General features: G+C 37.2%; 1 protein-coding gene across 2 annotated transcripts in view; it reads left to right on the top strand.

Annotated features, from left to right (window-relative positions):
* Positions 1-38: 38 nt before the first annotated feature.
* The window catches only part of Pld5 (phospholipase D family member 5), a 407,561-nt gene continuing 386,960 nt past the window's right edge, over positions 39-20,639 (top strand). Inside the window, exon 1 of one of the 2 annotated variants that reach the window (XM_015483542.2) lies at positions 39-205. In XM_015483542.2, coding sequence (XP_015339028.1) covers positions 74-205 — 132 coding nt within the window. In that variant the 5' untranslated portion in view covers positions 39-73. The remainder of the gene's footprint in view (positions 206-20,639) is intronic. The other variant, XM_015483543.2, reaches the window with a different exon arrangement.

Here is a 20,639-nt window from a genome sequence, read left to right as displayed (position 1 = left end):
CGAGTCCGCTGCGCGCTGGCTGGCCGCCGGTCTGTCAGATCGGAGATCCGGCAGCACCTAGGGCTTCGAGCAGATGAGGCTCAAAAGCCGCCCCAAGGAGCCCTCGCCCAGCCTGACCCGAGTGGGCGCGAACTTCTACAGCAGCGTCAAGCAGCAGGACTACAGCGCCAGCGTCTGGCTCCGGAGGAAAGACAAACTCGAGCATGTAAGGACGGCTCGCTCCCGGGGGCCTCCGCTTCGCACTTGCAGCACCCACCCCTCCTGAGGTGGTGGCCAGTGCGCGCTCAGGGTTTGGGAGTCAGGCGCGGGGACAAGGGCGTCCGATTCCTCGGTCCGACCCCGGGGATTTTTCTCCTTCAGTTTCTCGCCTTAATGACGGGACTGAGGGGGAAGGGAGTGGGGATTCCCTTTCAGGCAACGCTTGGCCCCTGCAAACCCAGACCTTCTCACCAGCTTCTCGCTGTAGGGTTCATATGCACTCTGTTTTGGGGGGCGGGGGTATCTGTACGAGGTGAGTATAAAGTAGAAAGTGCCATAAGCGTGGCTACGAGGAACTCGGCGTTGTACGGTAGAGGGTTTAGAGGGCGTTTGCCTGAGCCTTTTGGGCTATTTCACTCTGTCCAGAAACTAAAATTGATGAAACTGTAAAGTTGTTACTGGAGACCCAGGTTGAGCCTGCACACAAGCCATTAGAGTTTTCTGCAGTGTGATGAGCAGCTGGCGATCTTCTCTACTTAAGCCCAATTAGGGAGAGATTTGCGCGTTGCAAGGAAAGAGATGAAAGAAAGAAAGCGGACTTCCCTGCCACCCCGAAACCTGCTACTCTGCAGGGTGGGAGCCTGCGAGCTTGCAAGTTAAGATCTCCACTCATTTTGAGTGCAAGCTTCGGCGCGCAGTATTATTGGTTCCAGGGTTGAGCCCCTGTGGCTGGCCATTCTGAAAGGAAAAAGTCCTTCTAAAAAGGTGTTTTGTGAATCCATGGGGTTTTGCAAATCTGGCCCGCCAGCATCTTTTTAAGCCAAATATTAAAAGGAAACTAAGAATTATCTCTAGAGTGTAGCACAACTAGGTAAGGAGAATTGCTCTTTTCTTCCCTTGGAACAACAGAATCCAAATTGAGTCTGTTAATGGAATGTGGAGGTTTCCTTGTATTTGGGTCATGACGCCAATGATGATAAAAAAGATAAGATCCAAAACTCTTGTAACTCACACATCTTTCCAGCTGCACCAACCTGAATCCCATTTGCCCCACCCCCACCCCAGGGCTTTTTGTGGACTTTGCAGCACCCAGGGCTTCCCAGGAGGAAGCCTTCAAAAAGGTTTTTCTCTATTACAATTTGCAAGGAGGGTCTGTTCCTTTTTTTTTTTTTTTTTTCCTGAGGGCCTGATTAAATCCGCGGAATGACTAATTCTAAAACCTGAATAGCTTTATCTTGTGTGTAGAGTCATTTATTGATGCCAGAAAGATGCCTGAGATCCATAAGACCATGGAAGTCACTGTTGGAGATTCTATGATGCCAAGTTGTTTGAAAAGCAACAGCAGTATTAATTTAAAAACGTACACTCTGGAATTAACGAAGGGACTGGTGATGTGAGTTTAAAGGGGGCTAATAGCATCTTTATGTAATTTAGTTCTTGATACTGTTGATTTAGTGCCAAGAAAAAATGATCCAGCCCTAGAATGGTGACAGAACAAGTCTTCATTTTAGTTTTTACCCTGAATGTGTGTTCATTTGCAGCTCGTGCTTTGAGCTGATCTGTTTCCTTTATTCTCTTACTGAAAATCAATAGTGCAACCGTCTATAACTGTGTCTTCTTGAGTCACAGATGTTGCATGCATTATACTTAAATGCTTTCTCATGTCCAGATTTTAATTGAAAGTATTATACCTACCATGTGGGCCACAGCAGCCTCACCTTTTTGCACAGGATGCTGGGTCCTCTCCTGAGGATTAGAGATCAAGCAAATGAAGAGCTGGTTGTTGGAAAGCATGTGTGCATCTGTGCTTATTTCTTCACTCAGATACTCCAAAAGAGAGCATTGCATTCATTAAAAAAAAAAAAATCAATCACCTCATTTGTTATTAAAATAAGAATAGTATTTGTTCTGCTTTCTCAACTATGTTTCACGAGAGATGTGTATTCAAACCCACTTTCAATTGGGGATTTGCTTCAGATGAGTTTTGTTATATTCTTCCACCTCTTTGAGATATCCACATTTTTAATGAATTAATATTAATGAAAGTGCTATAAAAATTAAAGTCATACAAAGATATAAATTTTACTTGAATTCAAGCATTCAGTATTTATTATATATGTTGGGTTTCATAGTCTGTGGTGTTTCAGGTAGACCAATGTTACCTGAAACATCAAGACCAATTTGAGTTTTAAAACCCATAACAAAGGTAGCCTGGTATATGGTTGCCACACAAAGCATGAGAATGTTAACTTTATCGTAGGCAATGTTCTGAACCTGTGTGGTGCTTTCTCATTTAAATATTGCAGGAATTAGGATGAATGTGTCATAGAAATTAAAAGGCAACGTGTGGTGGTTTAGAAAACACCTTTCTTATTGTCTAATCAAATGGATGACCACCATTTTTATTATGTTAAAAATGAATTAATAATTATAATGGAGATCATATGCCTGAAAACAGCCTCTCAGTTATTTTGCTGGTACTTTAAAAGCCAATCTAAGTATTAAGGGGATAAATAAATTATGACTTCAAATGACATACGTATTCAGTCATCACAATAACGGGATTCCCTGAGATGAGAAGTGGCAGTGTGTGGATTCTGTCCAGACTTCAGAGGCATGGCTTAATCTGAAAGTCAATACCACGATGGAAAGTGACAGCTACAGAATACATTTCCACCCACTTTGCTAAAAGTGAGAATAATTTCTCTGTCTCTTTCTGGTTTAAAGGCTACTGGATGAATCCCCAGGTTGGGCAAGAGGAAAATGACATGAATTGGTTGAGGATTAGAATACTTTCAATGCATCTTTAAATTTGATTCCTGTCATTGATTGGTCAGTACTTAAGATAAATACCTACTTATTAAGAAAGAAGTATGTGTAGACAATTTTTCCATTGCTAAATCATGATTTGAAAAAGGTATAAGCAAGTTGTGTTCTGTGTCATGAATTCTGGACTTTGAACTCTGGTAAAATTACTGGCCATATACCTAATGTTGTCTTGTTAGTTGCACATTCTGCTTCTTATTCTGTCATAATGCCTACAGCTTTAGAAGGCATTAGACTTGGGAAGCAATGGAAGTCTTATTCTTTATAGGTTCAAATTTTTACTTTAGATACAATGCAGAAGTGAAGAATTACAGTATAGCAAAGCAAAAGGGGCTAGGACCACCCCTGTAATACCCTAATTCCACAAGTCTCAGCCCTCTTTGGGCTAAGTCACTTTGAGGGCAGTGATTTCATAGGATTTGACTATCCCATATGGCATTAGGCTGGTGTGCTTTATGCTCTGTGCCCTTTTTATCATTACCTTTTTTATCTTCTAGAATCGGGGAGAGATGCAGAGGCTCCTTTACTCGGGGTTTTATGCCAGTTAAAAGTCTCCTGGTGCTATTTATGGAGAGGGTGATGCCTTTTTTTCTCTTCTGTATATTCAATTGGCCTTTGCTAAAGTGTGGTTGAAAGTAAGGGTTCTGGTTAGGCAGACCTGGGTTTAGACTCTGACTCCATTTCTTATTAATTTTTGACCTTAGGAAAAGAGCTCACCGCCACCAAGATGCAAATTCACATTCCTCCTTGAAGAGTTTGCAGGTTCACTTGAAAACAAGCTCATTCCTGATGCTCATTTTCATGATTACCAAGGCAGCTTAGGGGAAGTTGGTAAAATCAAATGAAGACTCTCAGGCTCCATCCAGAAGTGATACATCCATTTGACTCATGCTTATTGCACAAAGAAAGTTTATGGTCAAGGCTATTTCAAAGGGAGTGAGGGAAGATAAAGAAGGAGAACACCCCTGTTTAGCTCTTATTAAGAGTACCACAGCACATGAAGCACTTAGTGTAATGTTGGGCTCATTTGAAATGATCAACATGAGGTACTTATATGTGTAATTACTTCTCAGGTGTTGCCTAGCTCTTTTCTTTAGGTATAATGTAGAACCTTCCCACTCTACCCAGAGGGTTCCCAGACTTCACATTTGTGATCAGCCTGCTTGCCTATAGTGCTGTACCCAAAGCATATGGATCCTTTGTCCAGACAGTACAGCTCACTGTCCTGGGACTATTATACTGTCCCTTTGCCTGGTTTCCAGTCCAGTGTGTGTCTTACTCTGGCCAGCATGCCATTCCCTTGCTCCTTCCTGCTCATTCTGAGGTGGGCTCTTCTGATTCTCACTCTCTCTGCATGCCCCTACAAGCAGAGGCCATCTTTGCGCCCTGTCCCCAACACCTGTTTTTTTCCCGGCTTGTGCTAGCGGAGTTAAGTTGAGCAATATTTCATTTATCTGCAAGAAGATGGTGATAATTTATTTAAAATGGAAAGATAAGATCAGAGAGAGAATTGTTAAAGAATGAAAGACTCCTTAATGATCATACTTGCAGTGAACCATAGTATCTTGATTTAGTAAATGTCTTACACTTGCAGAAGATTGTCTCTTCTAAGTGTGAATTTGCACCTACTTTAATAAAGTTTATGCTATCAGTGAATAGTAAATAAATGCCAAGTGCACACTTTCCTACTGGAATAAATTATTCACATGATGAGCAAAGAATAAATAGATTAGAGGAAAATTGGTCTCAGTGGTCCTGGCTCATGTTATATAATGTCATTTGTGTCTCACAGAGCAGATCCATGAAAGTGTTATACCCCACAGAGCAGATCAGCAAAGCAGGGAAAGATAAAGTTCAACCTCAGGGAATGAATCTTTAAAAATGCTCCATTAAAAGTCAAACAAATAAACAAATAGTCTGGCAAACACTTAAGAACAATTACTAGGATTATTTCCTGTGATTTTGATCAATGGAACAGACTCACTCTAGGCAGACACAGTACTGTGCCTTTCTTACTCAACAGTTAAATGAATGTTTAGGTGTCTCCTGAGTATCTTTTAATGGATCTCAGTGTTGTGTCCATTTATTGTACTTGTCACTACTACAGCTAACTTGTATTTTCCCACTAATGGACTCCTTCTTCTCACTGTGGGTTGACATTGCAGTTGTTTTGAAGAAACTATGGTTTCTTTGAACCCTGTTGGGTGTGGCTTACTGATTTATTTTAATGTAATTATAACCAGTGACTTACCATATTTAATAGATTTAATTTGAGAAGCTCAAGATGATTTGATTTGAAGATTTCTTTTTCTTAACTTCCCATACCAACTTCTGTCTAGTTTCTTTAAAAGTTTTATATCTGCTTACAGACTTATGTATCTATCTGAGGTAGAAATCTATGTGATCTTTGTTTTTTTAATTTTTTTTTTTGAATGGGGGTGCTGGGGATACCTAGGGCTTTATACATGATAACCAAGTTGTCTACACCGAGTTACATTCCCAGCCCTATGTAGCAGTTTTTAATGCTTTTGTTTCACCTTTAAATCAAGAGATCTGATGAAACTTTTGAACTTCTACACATCTATAACTACCATATGCTCTCATATTAAATTGATGGTTAGATAACATAGACAGTAGAGTTTATGGCAAGATCTTCCCCAGAAAAGACGCTTAAAATATATTTACATATTTATATATATTAAGAACATTAAAGTTACTGGATTGCATAAGGTTCATACCTGCACAGATTATGCTGTGAAAAAACTTAAGGTACAGCACATGGTGAAGAACAGTTGAAATGTCTAACAATGGTTGTTGAGGGGAGAGACCATTTTAACCAAAAAAAAAAAAATAGTCACAAATTCAGCATTTAAGGATTTAAACGAAGAATATAACAAATTTATCTACAATGAAAAATTCTATTGATGATTAATGAAGTTGTCCAAGTTGAACTACTTAACTTGGTGTCATGAGCTTTGGGTAATAAATATGTTTTTTATTCTCCCAAGTAGATGGTGAGCCTTCTAAACATAAGGTTTCTCTGAAGGGAACTATTATTGCGCCCCAACTAATAAATTGTGAGGTCTGATCCATCAGTAACTTGGGGGGTTTAGCTGAGAAGATGAGACTCATTGGCATAAAAAAGCACCAACTAGCTAGTTCATCAGTTGATAGATATTTGTTGAGAGTATCTTGTATGGGAGAGACACTGTGTTAGGATACTGTGAGAACTTTAATTCAATAAGAATTTATCTGACATAAACTGTGTTGCAGACATTGGAGATTAAACAAAGATAAGATGTTTATAGTTTTATACGTGCAGTAATAATGTGAGTATAACATTATCAATCATACCAAAAAAAAAAAAAACAGTGAAAGAATACTACTTCAAAGGGTCTTAATGTTCAAATAAGGAGAAAAAAAACAGTTAAAAAGCAAATAATGAATATTATCATGTATCAGGACAAAGTTGAATTCATTCCAGTAATGTGAAGTTGATATACACATTTGAAAATCCATTAGTGTAATTTATCATGTTAATAGACTAAAAGAGTAAACCCATATTGATGCCATCTATAGATAGATGAAGAAAAAGCATCTGATTATTTGATGAAATAGTGTACCTAGTCATGATAAAATAAGCAAGTTAGAAATCAAGGTAACCCTTAGTGTTCTGATAGTTTCCCAACACCGGCTAATGGTGAAATGTTGAAAAATTATCTGCATAAATTGTGAGTGAGACAGAGATTTCTGAATCATCACTTCTATTCATCATTGTACAGGGAGTCATAGACATTACAACAGGGCAAGAAAAAATGAAAAATGTAAGTATTGAAAAAGAAGTAATAAAATTGTCATTATTGACACATGGGGTGATTGAATACATTTGAAAATCCAAAATAAACTAGAGATCTACTTAATTAATTTATAATGTTACTGTATTTGTCAGGCCCATTGGTACAAGGTCCGTATATAAAATTAAGTTAGAAAAAAAATTCCAAAATAAAACTAAATACCATTACCAGTTATATTAGTATGAAATAACAAATACTAGGGATAAATCTAACAAAAACTGGTATGATCTCTTCTTAATTCTCTATCAGATTTTCTATAGAATAAATGCCATTCCAGTTAAAATCTCAAACAAGTTTATATGATGAAAAATAGTTCTAAAATTTCTGTGGAAAACAAAGGGCCAAGAACAGGCAAGATAATCTTTAAGAAGAACAAAGAAGACTGCTTACAGTTGTCAAAACTTATTATAAGTCTATATTAGTTGAAGAAGTAGAGGGTAAACAGATCAATTAATAGGTAAAGAGTGCAGAAACAGATCTGTATGTGTATAGGTACATAATTTATGACAAAACTGATAGAGAAAGAGTCTTTTTTTTAAAAATGTGCTGGATCATTTGTGCATCTTTATTACAAAATTGATCTTAATTTATCTTTTGCACCATCTGCAAAATTCGGTTTTATGTGAGTTGTAGACCTAAATTATGAAGGGAAACAAAGAGGCTCCTACAAAATTTAATTAAGTAAAAAAAAAATTCATCACCTGGGACTAGGGAAGAAGTTAAATAGTATCAATAATTCCAGTTATTAGGATTGATATATGTACTACATTAAAACTAAGCACTTTTGTCTTTAAAAGATAACATTTAGAAGGTGAAAGGCAAGTCACAAAGTAGAAGGATATATTTTCAATATACCTTCTGACAGAGGCTTTTTATCCATTATATATAAGGAATATCTACAAATCAATAAGGAACATAAAGAGCTGAACAGAAATGTAAGCAAGGCACTTAAACAGAGCTTCACAAAAGGGGCTATCTGTCATCAGTCATCAAAAGAGTATGAAGTTAAAAGCATGTACTATATAACTAACTAATATCTAAAATGAAAATGATTGACAGTAACTAGGTGGTTATGAATATAAGGAGCATTTGTAGTTCTCATAACTTTTGGTTGGACTGTAATATAGAGCCATTACAGAAAACTGTTGATAGTATCTGCTAAATTGAATACATATATATCTTATGACCCAACAATTTAAATCATCTATTTATGTGTGTATATATATATATACATATACATATATATATATATACACACACACACACATCAAACAAATGCATTCTCACCTATACCAAAGATATACACAGATGTTTATTGAAGCATTATTTGATTAACCCCTAATAGAATGCATCTCTAATATCCAACCATAACTGGAGGGACATTACATTGTTATTTATTCCTATAATGTAATACATTAATTAAGCAGTGAAAAGAAATTATGTAATGTATCTATTGCATATGTATGCACCAATGTGGATGACTTTTTCTGACATACTAATGAGTGAAAGAAGACAAAGTGTGATCCATTTATGTGCAAAAAAACCAGGCAAAGCTCAATTGTAGAGATAGAATTAATGATACTTTTGAGTGTAAAATGGGTTTGAGGGTCTGAGAATGTAGCTTAGAGGTCAAGCACTTGCCTAGCTTGCTTGTGGCCATGGGTTTAATCCTTCCCATCTCAACATAGTTAAATCAATAAAAATAATAAAAGGACATGAGGGAAGCTTCCCAGGAATCAGTAATATTTTCTCTATTTTATATATATCATATGTCAGTGAGGGTTTACAAAAAGTAAATAAAACATGGTGCCCTTGACCTTTCTTACTGCTCATCTCTGGCTGTGCCTTCTTAGACTGTATGCTTCTCCTGTCCTACTGTCTGAATCCCCAGCCTTGGGTCATCATGTCCTCCATCATCGTTGTCTTCATGTGGGACTCCTTGTGTCATGTCCCTCATATGGTGTCCTAGGTTGTTCCTCTCCTCACCTCACTATCTGCTTTGGGCACCCCTACCATGGCATTCCATTGTGCATATTGCACAGTATTCTTTTTTTTTTTTTTTGGTGGGTAGGGGGGCGTGGGTACTGGGAATTGAACTCAGGGGCACTTGACCACTGAGCCACATCTCCAGTCCTATTTTGTATTTTATTCAGAGACAGGATTGCTTTTGCAAGATTATGAGGCTGGCTTTGAACTCATAATCTTCCTGCCTCAGCCTCCCAAGCCTCTGGGATTACACGCTTGTGCCACCATTCTGGTTTACTGCACTGTATTCTAATTGTTGATTTTTTTTGTCTTCTCTACTAGAGTACTCACTCTTTAATCCTTTTTGAGCTCCCTCAATGTGCTTAGTGAACTGTGAAGGTCTTGGTTCAGAGACCTACAATCACTCCTTTTCCAAAGAAGGTAGTCAAGGAAGGCTGCACCCTTGTACTGATGAAGCTAGTGCTGGGCTGAAGAATACTCTCTATGTAGGTTCAGTGAGCCAGGAGGAAGCGAGGCTGGTTGTAAGACAGGTCTGAACCAAGACTTTGATCAGAAATTGGGCAGAAAAAAGCCTGTTGAGAAGACCAAAGAGTTTAGTTATGACTGGAGGACAGAGTTTGTAAAAACACCCACTGAGGGGCATCAATGGGCATGAGAACTTTGAAAAATGTTGGGCTTTATTTTGTAAGCAAAGGGAAGATAATTGAATAGGTTCTTTATTTGAAAAGTCCAGGTTTCCGAAAATACAGTGGTGTCATGCAGTGTTGAGGAGTAAGAGCCTGGAATTGGGGATACCAGTGTAAAATCTTTTTAGTGGTCTATATAGGAATTGCCAAGGAAGTGACAAGAAGCTGGGGAAAGCAGAAAAAAACCAAGAGGTACAGAAGCAAGATGTATTGTGAAATAAGAATTCATAGTACTTGGTGCTGGATTGAGTGTGGGGAATCTGAACAAGCTCATCCATTCAGCAAGCATTTATTGAGTGATAGAGAATGTGCCAGAAATTGCTATTGGAATGATGGCTACAAGAATGAACAGGGAAAATTTTAAAAACTCCTTGAGAGTTGGAATTTTGCCCTGTTCATCTTTGTATCTTGGACTCAAGCCATTGTTATTGTCTTTATCCACATTATCAATTTTATTATGATAATAATTAACATTAGCATGCCAATACCTGTTCTCTAGAAGGAACTGAGCTTCGGGCTCGGGAGATTCAAGTGTGTATGATTGGATCTTCGACCTCAGGTTACTGGTGATTTGCCCTTCCAGACTCAAGTTACATTTTATTACCTCTAAGCCTAAAGCCTGGTTGAGTATCCATCTTTCTCATGTGGACCTATATATAACACATGGGCAGGCATTTACTATAACACTTGATGTACTATTATATTAATTGCCTGCTTGTCTATCTTCTTCCCTCTTTGGAAAGTTTGAGGACAGTGTCAATAACAATGAACTCTGAATGCTGCCTGGTAGATACATACTATCGATTAACTTACATATTGAAAGAGTGAGTGAGTGGATGAATGAATACATGCTTAGTGAGGCTGGGCTTATACGTGAGTGGAAGAGCATGATAGCTTATTATGATAGTTGCCAGATAAATGCTACAGATGTTCAAAACAACAAGAATTCAGTGGAAAGAAATACCAGATGCTCCAAGAGGAACTATTGAAGAGGTATTCACAAGGTCCTGATTAAATGTCAGATGAGGAAGATAATAGACAAGGCTACATTCCAAGTCATTGCAGATTGAGACTCCATTAATCTTTTTTAAGACTTGGGAAACAAAGTCACCTTAGTAATTTATCTAATGTCATTGTTTATAGGTGGACTTTTGGGGGGTGTATTTTCTTTTCTATATATCTCAGTTTTAATTAGTAAAGAGAGAACTTTAACTTTTTTTATTTTCCATGAGCAGTTTGACTTGTTGCCCGGTCTAAATCTGCTGGTTCATTGTTTTAGCTCCTGCATGCTCTGGCTCAATATTCTTGATCAGAGGCTGGGGAATGTGTCAAAACTGCCAAAATTTCCATAAAAACCTGCCACTCTTTATCACCAAGAATCTATTCCTGTGATTTCCTGACTCTACTGTTTTCAAACTTTTTTTCATTTCCTAAAATCTTCTTGCTTTAATTCCTGATATGTGCACACGTTGTTTAAAATATGTCCTATAAGATTTCTACCTTTTTTAAAAAAATAAATTTTTGATTTTGTAATAACTTTAGATTAACAGGTAAGATTCATAAGGACAGTACAAACATTTTATGTATACCCCTCACCCAGTTTTAGTTTTCCCCAATGCTGACATCTCAACTCCAGTCTTTATTCGAATTTTACTACTTTTTAAAGTGAATGCCCTTTTTCTGTTCTAGGATCCCATCCAGGGTGCCACATTGCATTTGGTTGTCATGTGTGCTTAGTCATGTCTGGGCTGTGACAATTCCACAGGCTTTCCTCATTTTTCTTGACCTTTACAATGTGAAAGCATACTAACAAAGTGTTCCTCACTTTGGGTTGGTGAGGAATGTTCCTCACTTTGGGCTGGTCTGATTTTTTTTTTTTTTGTAAATGATGAGACTGGGATTATGAGGTTTTGGGAAAGAATACTACAGAGATAAAATGCCCTTCTCATTTCATCATATCAGGTTGTATGCACTAGCCACGTGACATCACTGATGGATATGGGTCTCAGTCACTTGGTTAAATTAGTGTTTGGCAGGTACTTGCACCGTGAAGAATTTTCCCTTTCCATACTCTATAAGTGTTGGAAGTTAAGTCTAAAGCTCCCATATTCAACAACTCCTGGACTGGAAGTAACTGTATTTATTATTTGGAATTCTTCTTTTAGGAAGATTTATCTCTTCTCAATATTTATTTGCTCAGTCCTTTTACTTATATCAGTAGAACTTTTGGATATTTATTTTATACTGTGGATTTAATCAAGTTATTTGTTATTTATTTTGTTCCTTAGGTGGTACCTGCTTTGGTCATTGGGAGCTTTTTTAGGTCAACTGCTGTGACCTTGGACATGCCTCCTTATTTCTGGAACTACAAAATTCTCCAGGCTCATTTTGTATTTTTTCTGCCTCTTCTTAATGTGGTCTTAAATATATTTTTCATAAGTATTATCTGTCCTAACTGAGTCCACTTTTAAAAGGCTCTAATAAGAGAAATACCTATCATTTAATAGATAACAAAAAGCCCAATACACATATTTTGATAAAGATGGAATATCTTCATTTGAACTTGCTATAGAACTCCAGGTCTGTAAAGTCTCATCCAGATGATAAAAAGAAGCTTTCTACTAATCAAATAGTAGGGCATGCTGAATGGTATACTGACTTTATGTCATATTCAGATATTGTGTGTGCATACTTATGTGTGTGAATACATGAATGTACACACATGTGCACATGCACACACAAACACACACACACATGCCTTTTGTGCAGACAGATTCTCTCTTTTTTTTCCTCCTCAGCATCAGTGATTTTTTTTTTTGTCAGAAGATTAAGTTCTGTACTTGGGTATTAATAATTCCATTCATATTTCAATTCCTAGTTTAACACTGTTTACCAACCTTCTTCATGCTTAGAATATTTGGCTTATGTATAAAAAGGGGGTCTTAAATGGTTAGCCATCATGGTTTTGTCTTTTCTGAGCCAAGATACTATCATCTGAGATTTCAAATCACTTTCAAAAACTTACTTGGGAACTTTTCAACAACAGTCCATCATATTAAGAAAATATCTTCCGAGAATAATAATAGAGAGGAAAAAGAGGGAGAAGGGGAGTTGCACGGAAGATGGAAGGAGAACCTCATTGTTATATAGAATACATATATGATGTTGTGATGAGAAAAAGAAAAAAAAAGTGTGTCACATTAGATTGGATAGAGAGAAAGGATGGGAGAGGAGGGAAGGAGTAGGGGGGATAGGAAGGGCAACAGAATAGAATAGACAATATGATTGATGTATGTATATTCCATGTATGTATTATATGTCAAAATACATTCTGCTGTCATGTATTACTAAAAAAAATAAAATTAAATCATATGGTAAAAAAAAAATATCTCCCAATAGAAACAAGAAAAAGAGAGAAAAAAAAATTATACTCCAAGGCAGACATTGATTTTCAGAGGGGCACTTCAGGAGTGGAAAAGTGTTGAAGAATATGAAGAATTTTATCTGGTGTCCTTGTCTCTTTTTCCAGGATGCTTGTTTTCCTTTGTTCTACCTGCATACTGTGCTATTACAACAGACTGTCGTTAATTCCTGCTTTCTCATCCTTCTAACTCTTCGCATCCTTCTATGCACATATTGGGTGCTCATTCACAATGGTATCCCACAAACCAAAAAAAAAAAAAGAAAGAAAGAAAGAAATCAACTATCATTATGGTTATTTTTTACTCTAGAATATATATATTACAAAAATGAGATAATGGCATGACAATCCCCAGGGCTTTGCTGAAAGTGGCCTGTGGGAAAAAAGTGCTTTACTACCCCTCTATGCATTTTCTTCAACAAAAACCAAAGATGAATTGGAAGTTCATCTCCTGAGGGTAAAGGAGGAAGAAAGAAGGGCAAATGCTCAGGGGCCACAAAGAACAAAGGAACATCAGCAACGAGTGGTGTAGAGGGAGGCTTAACATAATCATTGCCAGATGTAATGTCAAGATTACTTGTCTGGTTTGAGTTGGAAATTAGGTGGATAGATTTATCCTTGATTAACATTTATTTCTATATCTCAGGGTAGTCACTATATAAATACACGAAAAATTTGACATTTCATTCACTGTCACTATCACTTTTGTGAAAGAACTATGATTTTAACAAGGAAGGGCCAGTGCAGCACCTTCTTAAATAGACTTGGGAGTTCCAGGAAAGCTATGTTGAAATGTAGAGGCCAGGTGGCCTGCTAGCTTCCATTACTTCTGCATGACATCTATGATTCATATTTGTGTCTAAAAACTTTATAAATTACTGCATTGCAATAAATTTCAGAGTTGCTTGTGAAAAATTTAGATTAAATGCATTAAATCCCTAAATGCCAGAAGCATAATATTTTTACTTTTTTTTTTGGTGGGGGGGTACTGAGGATTGAACCCAGGGATGCTTTACCACCAAGCTACATCCCCAGTCCTTTTTATTTTTTATTTTGAGACAGGGTCTCACTAAATTGCAAGCACAGCCTCAAACTTGCATCCTCCTGCTTCAGTCTCCTGAGTTGCTAGGATTATAGACCTGTGTGCCACTGTGCCCTGTCGTTCTTTTGCTGATTAAAACCAGAAACATATTGTTTTGAGTGTTAAGATTTGTAGTGATTAAGGATCAAAGAATTTTTCAACATTAGCTTTGCTAAAGATCACTCTTTTAAGGAACTTAGGTGGCTGGGGAGAGAGAAAGAACTCAAGAGGTCAGCTCTAAGTCTAGGAGATGGTATATGTCCTTGCCAAGGGAACCACTTCAGGCCATCTGCAAAGCTGCTGGGCTGCCTGTTCTGTTTGATGTGGTCTCTGCTGCTTCTAAGGACGGTAGCCCCACTGTGATCACCTTTTCTCCTGCTCTTTTGTGGCTGTCAAAGGCGCTTGCGGATGCTGGGGCTGGGGCTGTGGCTGCCTTATTTATTTGGCTACCTGGAAAGAATCTCCTCCCACCCACTTTGGTGCTCTCCACCATCATCTTGGTTTCACAGTACTGCTGCTTTATGTTTCCTGTGCCTCTGAGATTTTCTGTAGAAACCAACTTTACTATTCCCAACCCCTCTTTCTCTTCCTTGGAAACCTATTACTTTATGGAAGCAAAGCGTTAAAGTGGAACTGAGGGATAGGAAATGCATCTTTTTAAAATTGCCCCTCTTGTCCAGTGCCCAGAGCATATCTTGATTTCTTATTTTGTTTTTCAGGATGAATTTCTTCCTGGGAAGTTCATTGATCATACTTCCCTAAGATGTATAAATCCAGCAGCAACAGCTTGCCTCCATCCTGCATCCCTCATGCCCCTGACTAGGAAGTTCATAGTCATCACTGACTTAAATCTTCATGGGCAACAAAGGTGTTTGGCATCACTGTCCAATCATCCTCCTGCCCAGGTATTTCCAAATAGAGAACAGATGTCATGTCATGTAGATTTAATTTCTTTAAAACATTTTTATTGGTGTATAATAATTATAAAGAATAGGAGGTTTCATTTTGCCATATTCATGCATGCATATAACATAATTTGATCAATTCGTCTCCTACTACCTCCTTTTACTCTTTCCTCCTCCTTCCCCAGACCCCCTTCCTTTAGAATAGAAGGGATATCTTTTCATGAGATCTACATCCCCCATGCTCTTTCCCCTTTTGTTTCTCTCTAGTTTCCACATATGAGAGAAATCATGACCCTCGAGTTTCTGAATCTGGCTTATTTTGTATAGTATGATGCTCTTCATTTTTCTGAAAATGACACACTTTCATTCTTTTTAATGGCTGGATAACACTCCACTGTGTACACCTACCATGTTTTATTTATTCATCTGTTCAGGGACACCAAGGCTGGTTATAGAACTTGGGTGTTGTAAATTGTACTGCTGTAAACATGGGTATGCATGTATTGCAATAGTATGCTGACTTTAATTCTTTTAGATAAGCACTGAGTTGTGGTATACTGGGTCATATGGTAGTTCCATTCCTAGTCTTTGGAAGAAACTTCATACTGGTTTCCATAGTGGATGTACTAATCTACATATACTAACAGTGTGTGAGTTCCTCTTTTCCCCATCCTCGGTAGCAGTTATTATTATTTTTATTCTTGATGATTGCCATTTCTATCTGAAGTGAGGTGTGAAATTTCAGTGTAGTTTTGATATATATATATATATATATATATATATATATATATATATATATAGGCTCCCTCTTAATTGCAACTGGCTTATCATTACACATTAACTTACTAAAGAAAGCACTGACACACCAGAGGGGCCTCCCAGTGTTACAATTCTATACTCCGCCACATAGGAATCATTGAGAAAATGGATATAATGTTTACCAGGACTTGTATGATTGGCAACAGTGTTGTTTTTCATAGTCTTGAGAAAAGGTAGGAACTTTTTTACTGTTTCCAGCCTGTGCTATATATTTGTTTTTCACTTAATGTGCTCTTCAAGCCACTTTTACTACTTTTCATTTCAACTCCTGCACTTGTGCTTATCCTGCTTTTATGACACCATCATTCTGCTTAGAATTGCTGGTGGCAGAAGGATGAGGAATGCCATGATTTCTCAGCAGACTGGCTAGTCCATGTGTGGGGGCATGACTGGGCAGTTTAATTGTAGGGAGAAAACCTGAATCCATGGCCTCCAAGTACCTTGGGGACCTTGAGGTTGTCCCTTGTCTCTCATCTTGAGGTCTGAAGATGATTTTTATTTAATTCATAGCTCAGAGGGTAGGTCTTCTTTTCGTTGGTCCATTATGTAGAACCTTAAGCTCCAGTGAGATAATATCATAGGACCTTACCATGATGTCTGAAATATAAGAAAATCACAAATATATGAGGAAAATATGCCCACCACAGCCTTACTTAGAAGTACATGCTTAAAAAAACTATTTATTTTTTTTGCCATGAATTTGAATAATAGGCAGACAAGCTATTTGTATGCATTAAAGTCTCCAGAGAAGCAGAACCAATAAGACATGTGTTTATAGAGAAAGATTTATTTTATGGATTTGTTTAATGGAATGTGTTTTTGTTTATCAAGGAAACAAGGAGAGTAGATTTATCCTAAGCTAAATTACCTGACTTTTCTAGAATATGGTAAAGGATAAAGCAAAACCTGAATGTATAAAAAAATTAAATATGTATATAAAGTTATAAAAGCTTTCTAGAAAATACATTTTATGAGTCTTACTTAAAATTATTGTGAAGTTCAGTCTGGTAAAAGTAACAGACTGTGTTGAAATTTTGACAAAGAAAAAAGAGGAGCATGACTATTTTATTTATACATTCATTGGTTGATGCACATGTAGATTGATTCCTTAACTTGGCTACTGCAAATAATTCTGCAATAAATGTAAGACTATGCCCCATAAATATATGCAATTATAATTTTTTCAATGTTAAAGAATGCATCTTTCTTTAGAAAACTCCTCCTGGTGTCTAGTAAAACCTTACTGTTACAAATGAACCATTTCTTCATTGTTCTTTCCTCTTCAGAACAGTGTTATAGTTTCGATTTTAAATATTCCCCCACAAAGGCCCACATACTAAAGGCTTTGGATACCAGCCTGCTGCAGTGTTGGGAGTGGTGAAACATTTAGGAGGTGGGGCCTAGTGGAAGGAAGTTAGGTCATTGGGAGCATGCCCTTGAAGAGAATTGTGGGATCCTGGTCCCTTCCCCCTGCCCCCTCTCTGTCTCTCTCTCTGATCCCTGGCTTCCATAAGGTGAGTGACTTTGCTCCCACACATGTTCCTATCATGATGTTCCGCCTCACCACATGCTCAGAACTGTAGGGCCAAATGACCATAGACTGAAACCTCTGAAACTGTGAGCTAAAATAAACTTTTTCCTTTATTAAGCTGATTTTCTTGGGTATTTTGTGACACACAGAAAGCTGACTTAACACAAATAGAATAAAAAGTATTGATTCATTCTAGGAGATTTTTTTTTTAAGAGGAAACAGTTTCAAAACATCAGTTTAATTTCATAATGTTAATTTTCCAAGATTTGAGTCATATATATTATGCTACATTTTAATAGAATTGTAATTTGCAAAGCAAAATTTTAACGTTCAGAATAATTTTCAAAACTGATTTTTCAAAAAAAAAAAAAGGTCTATGAGGAAAATTGTTTCATCCTAGGGAGAAAACACCTTTTCCCTAAATAACCAACATAGATATTTTAGCATTTCTAAAGTAGAGATAAATAAATGCATATGATAAAATGTAAACATAAGTTATAAGTTTCTTTGGGGGAGACTTTAGAATTTATTTTTAGAAGTCGCAGTATAAGAAATGCTTTCATGGATGGAGGCAACAATTGCAAAAGAACAGTGTGCTGATAATTGCCCTATGATTAAAGATTCAGTTTGTTTAGTTTGAAAGTGAATTGAGGAACCTTCTGGTTTGTTCAAGGACGATGACTCTCCAGTGAGCCTTGTGGATTTCAAGAGTGCCAGAGGTTGGCATCTCGTGCAGTTTGAGTCCAATAAGACCTTGAATGATAGTGGTTGACACGTATATTTGTCCAATATTCACTTACAGAAGCTCCAAGAATAAGTCAAAGGCAAATCATCTGGCAGCCCTTGATGAAACTTTAAGGGCTGGGATGAATAGAAGGATGCATTTGGAGAGGCACCTCAATGTGCAGTTTGTGTGGTTTGCTCCTTTTAAGTCAATTGGACCTGCCTTTGTTCCCCTCTTTGGTGTGTTTAACCTCTCATTCTCTTACATCAAAAAGGAGTAAAATATATACAAACTATTTTCCGTAGTTTTCTCAGGAGAGAAGAAATGTTAAACATGTGTTTTGTAATATTGAAATGAAACAAAACAAAATACAAACTAGAAAATACTCATGCTTATTTAATCTTTCCCAATTATGGTGCATTCAGCCTTGACGAAGTGAATACTCAGGTCAGAAGGTTTTAAATGGAAAAGAAATTTGCTGTCTCACATAAAAAAATTAGTTGTGTTGGTTAATTCAGCAGCTTCATTAAGCGGTCAAGTCCCCCAGGTTCTTTCTGTATTTCTGCTCTGCATCCATAGCTTTTAGCTCCTGTTTCCAGTGACAAAATGCCATCAACAATTCCAGGTACCACATCATCATTATGAAGAAGAAATTCAAGGCTCTGGAGAGAGCACTTGATCTTATGTACCTTTCTGAGAGCAGTGAAATGTTTCTCAAAAGCTCTTTCCATCTGGATTTACCCTCACATCTTGTTGACCGAGAGTTCCATAGGGCTATCAGTCAGCCAGTTGCTGGCAAAGGCAGTAAGAAACTTCCCAGTCTGAGTCCTCTCTTTGAAGTGGACTACTTTGAAGCACAAGACTGTTGATAACTCATCAAAATCAAGAGCCTCTTCTCCAAAAAAATGGAGGAATGGTTATTGAGTGGCAAGGGCATGCTACACAGGTCTTTGTCCTACATCACTTTTTAAAATCTCTTCCTCATAAATGTGTTTACAGGAGTTAGGAAGTACACACACCCGCATGCACACACAGCACACATGCTCACACATCCCCATGCACACACACATGCACACACCCATGCACAAGCCCCTACAAACATGTAGCAATATATGCCTTAATTATTTATGATTTTCTTGAGACGTTTCTTAAATAATAAATACAAGAAGGATTGCCTTACATTTATTAGCGTTGTATGTTTTATTTTACCCTAATTATTGAAAATTAGCAGTTTTTGTAACTTAATTATAATAAGTATTTGATTATACAACTTTGTTCTGTTACTCTTCTTCTTTAACAGGAGACTATCAAATATGTATTACATGAATTCAAGAAGAGGGGCAATATGCATGCTTGGTTACTGAGTAGGTATGGGAAGTAATCAAGAGGACTACTCCTGGATCACTGTTTCTTGTCTTGGCTGACTTCCTAGATGGTGGCCACCAAAGTCATAAACTTAGAGGCAAGCACAGAATTTGGGGGGAAAGATGAATAGCTATGTTTTGAATGTACTAAGTTTGAGGTTGTTGAGAGGCATCAGGATAGAGATGTTAAGAGCCAGATGTGTGTCTGAAATTTAGGAAGACATGGGCATAGGAGGCTTCAGTATATCGTGGTAGCCTATAATCATGAGAGGTGAGATTCACAACTGAACTGTGCCTTAGCATCTTAGTTGACTTACAGATTTCTATTCTAATATATCTATATATCTATATATCATATATAGTTCAAGCTATATCTTAATTTTAGATTGAATTGAGAAAGTAAATCTTTTTTTGTTTTCCTCAAGCCACATAAATCATTGTGTAGATTAAAAGAAGTTCTATTTGGATTTTTTTCTTGCTTTATTCTTCAGCCTTTCATATCTCTGAATTCCAGTGAGAAGTGCTTGTTCTCAAGATAGCTGTAAATATGTTTGGTTTTAATTTATTTTGTTTACTTGTATTCACCACTAAGAATTTACTGTGTTTTTATCAGTGAAATAGGAAAGTCAGAAGTACAAATGTGGCAAAGCTAAGGAGGGTCAAAGATGAAGGGCTTATGAAAATAAGTGATATTAAGTCTGATGAGTTATAATAAATGTTATTACTTCATGGTAATAGAGAAGTACAGTGTAGTACAGAGAAGTATGCTATGGTACAGAGAAGTACAGTGTAGTCATGTGTATTCTGGTCTAACTGCTTTGCTCTCTGTTCAGGTTTGTTGGCCTAAGACTACCTAAAGCACTTCAGTGATGGTGAGTGAGAGAATTTAGGAGGCTCTGACATGATGGGACATAATTTTGGATCCTTTAATTAGCCATTGTTTCTTCTTCAATTTTCTTTTAATCCCACCTGGGTAGTGAAAGGAAAATCTTAATTCAGTGCTAGTGAGCCTTTATCCACTGTGTACCATTAATCTCCCATGTAGAAAATCAGAAAAAGAAAGAGAAAGGGGTTGGGGGGGAGATATGATGGGGGAGAGAGACTCAGTAGTCTTCCATGTACAGTACTATTAAAAAATTCCTTTCTTATATAAATGTACAGTAACCCTCCTCTGTATCTGCGAGTTCTATGTCCATGGATTCAACCAACCTTAGGTCAAAAATAATTGAAAAAAAATTGCATCT

This window comes from Marmota marmota, unplaced genomic scaffold (genome assembly GCF_001458135.2).
Source record: "Marmota marmota marmota unplaced genomic scaffold, marMar, whole genome shotgun sequence".
Taxonomy (NCBI): Eukaryota; Metazoa; Chordata; class Mammalia; order Rodentia; family Sciuridae; genus Marmota; species Marmota marmota.
Note: the sequence above shows the minus strand (reverse complement) of the source record. Positions and strands in the feature narration are given on the sequence as shown.